The sequence below is a fragment of the Sinocyclocheilus grahami genome, unplaced genomic scaffold (assembly GCF_001515645.1).
Source record: "Sinocyclocheilus grahami isolate Dianchi unplaced genomic scaffold, SAMN03320097.WGS_v1.1 scaffold4903.1, whole genome shotgun sequence".
In the NCBI taxonomy this organism is placed as follows: domain Eukaryota; kingdom Metazoa; phylum Chordata; class Actinopteri; order Cypriniformes; family Cyprinidae; genus Sinocyclocheilus; species Sinocyclocheilus grahami.
In genome coordinates, this window is record NW_015509740.1 from 1,904 (window position 1) to 2,789 (window position 886).

At 45.6% G+C, this 886-nt stretch overlaps 1 protein-coding gene across 1 annotated transcript in view; it reads right to left on the minus strand.

Annotated features, from left to right (window-relative positions):
- Nucleotides 1-886, minus strand: part of LOC107577022 (ubiquitin carboxyl-terminal hydrolase 40-like) — a gene marked incomplete at both ends in the record, with an annotated part of 4,106 nt that overhangs the window by 1,806 nt on the left and 1,414 nt on the right. Inside the window, 3 exons of the mRNA XM_016263142.1 lie at nt 4-163; nt 244-325; nt 543-858. Of these exons, the coding sequence (XP_016118628.1) occupies nt 4-163; nt 244-325; nt 543-858 (558 nt within the window). The remainder of the gene's footprint in view (nt 1-3; nt 164-243; nt 326-542; nt 859-886) is intronic.

Here is an 886-nt window from a genome sequence, read left to right on the forward strand (position 1 = left end):
GGCCAATCGCAGGTCTCCCACAGTCTTTCTGCGGTCAAAGGTGACTGTGATGATGGAGTCTTCGTCTGGAGATACGGGGTGCAGGGCTCCGTTTTGCCAGTGGTAATGAGGGGCCAAATGCAGCCGCACTTCCACGCTGTTGCTGCTGCCATCAAACTCAGCTCTACAAGAGACAGATGACTTAAACATTGCATAAAATACCCAATGCTGAGCATGTGAGTGTTTGAGTGTATATAAAGCCACCTTCTCTGCTGACGTCTTGCATTCTCCTCTTGTACCATCTCCACCAGGTGAGGAGGCACTTTGTACGCAGGGTTTCCTATGGCTGTTTAAAAAGATACACAAAAATATCCTTTTGCATAATCACGTTTCAGTATTTAAATGGATTTGCACCACATATGCACACACAGAGTCCAAAATGAACACTTGCCAAGCACTAAAAGCAATAAAATTAGCTTTCGTTTCACATGTGGTAAAAAATGGCAATTGACAAGTGTGACAAAGAGTTAAAGCTGGACCCTGTGCACATACACACAACATACCCTCTGGAGGTCTTTTCATAGTTGTCTTCCTGTAAAAGAGCATGTAGGCACTCTCTTTTCCCTGAAACTGCTTCTCTATGTCATTCTCCGAAATGGCCGTCACAGTGGAGTCATTCAGGTTAAACCAATGACATCCATCAGGGCCTTCAGTGTCTCCTGCTGTTTCCAGCTCTGTGTTGTCTGGACTGTTATTGGCTGAAGCTGAACTGACTGGCTCTGTTGGACTGGGTTCTGTTGTTGCAGGACCAGCAGCTTTCAGAGCTACACAGGTTCCATTGGAGACCAGCATAAACACTTCAGGGTGGTTCTGAAGAAACTGAAGGATGACAAAATGGTCAGTATGA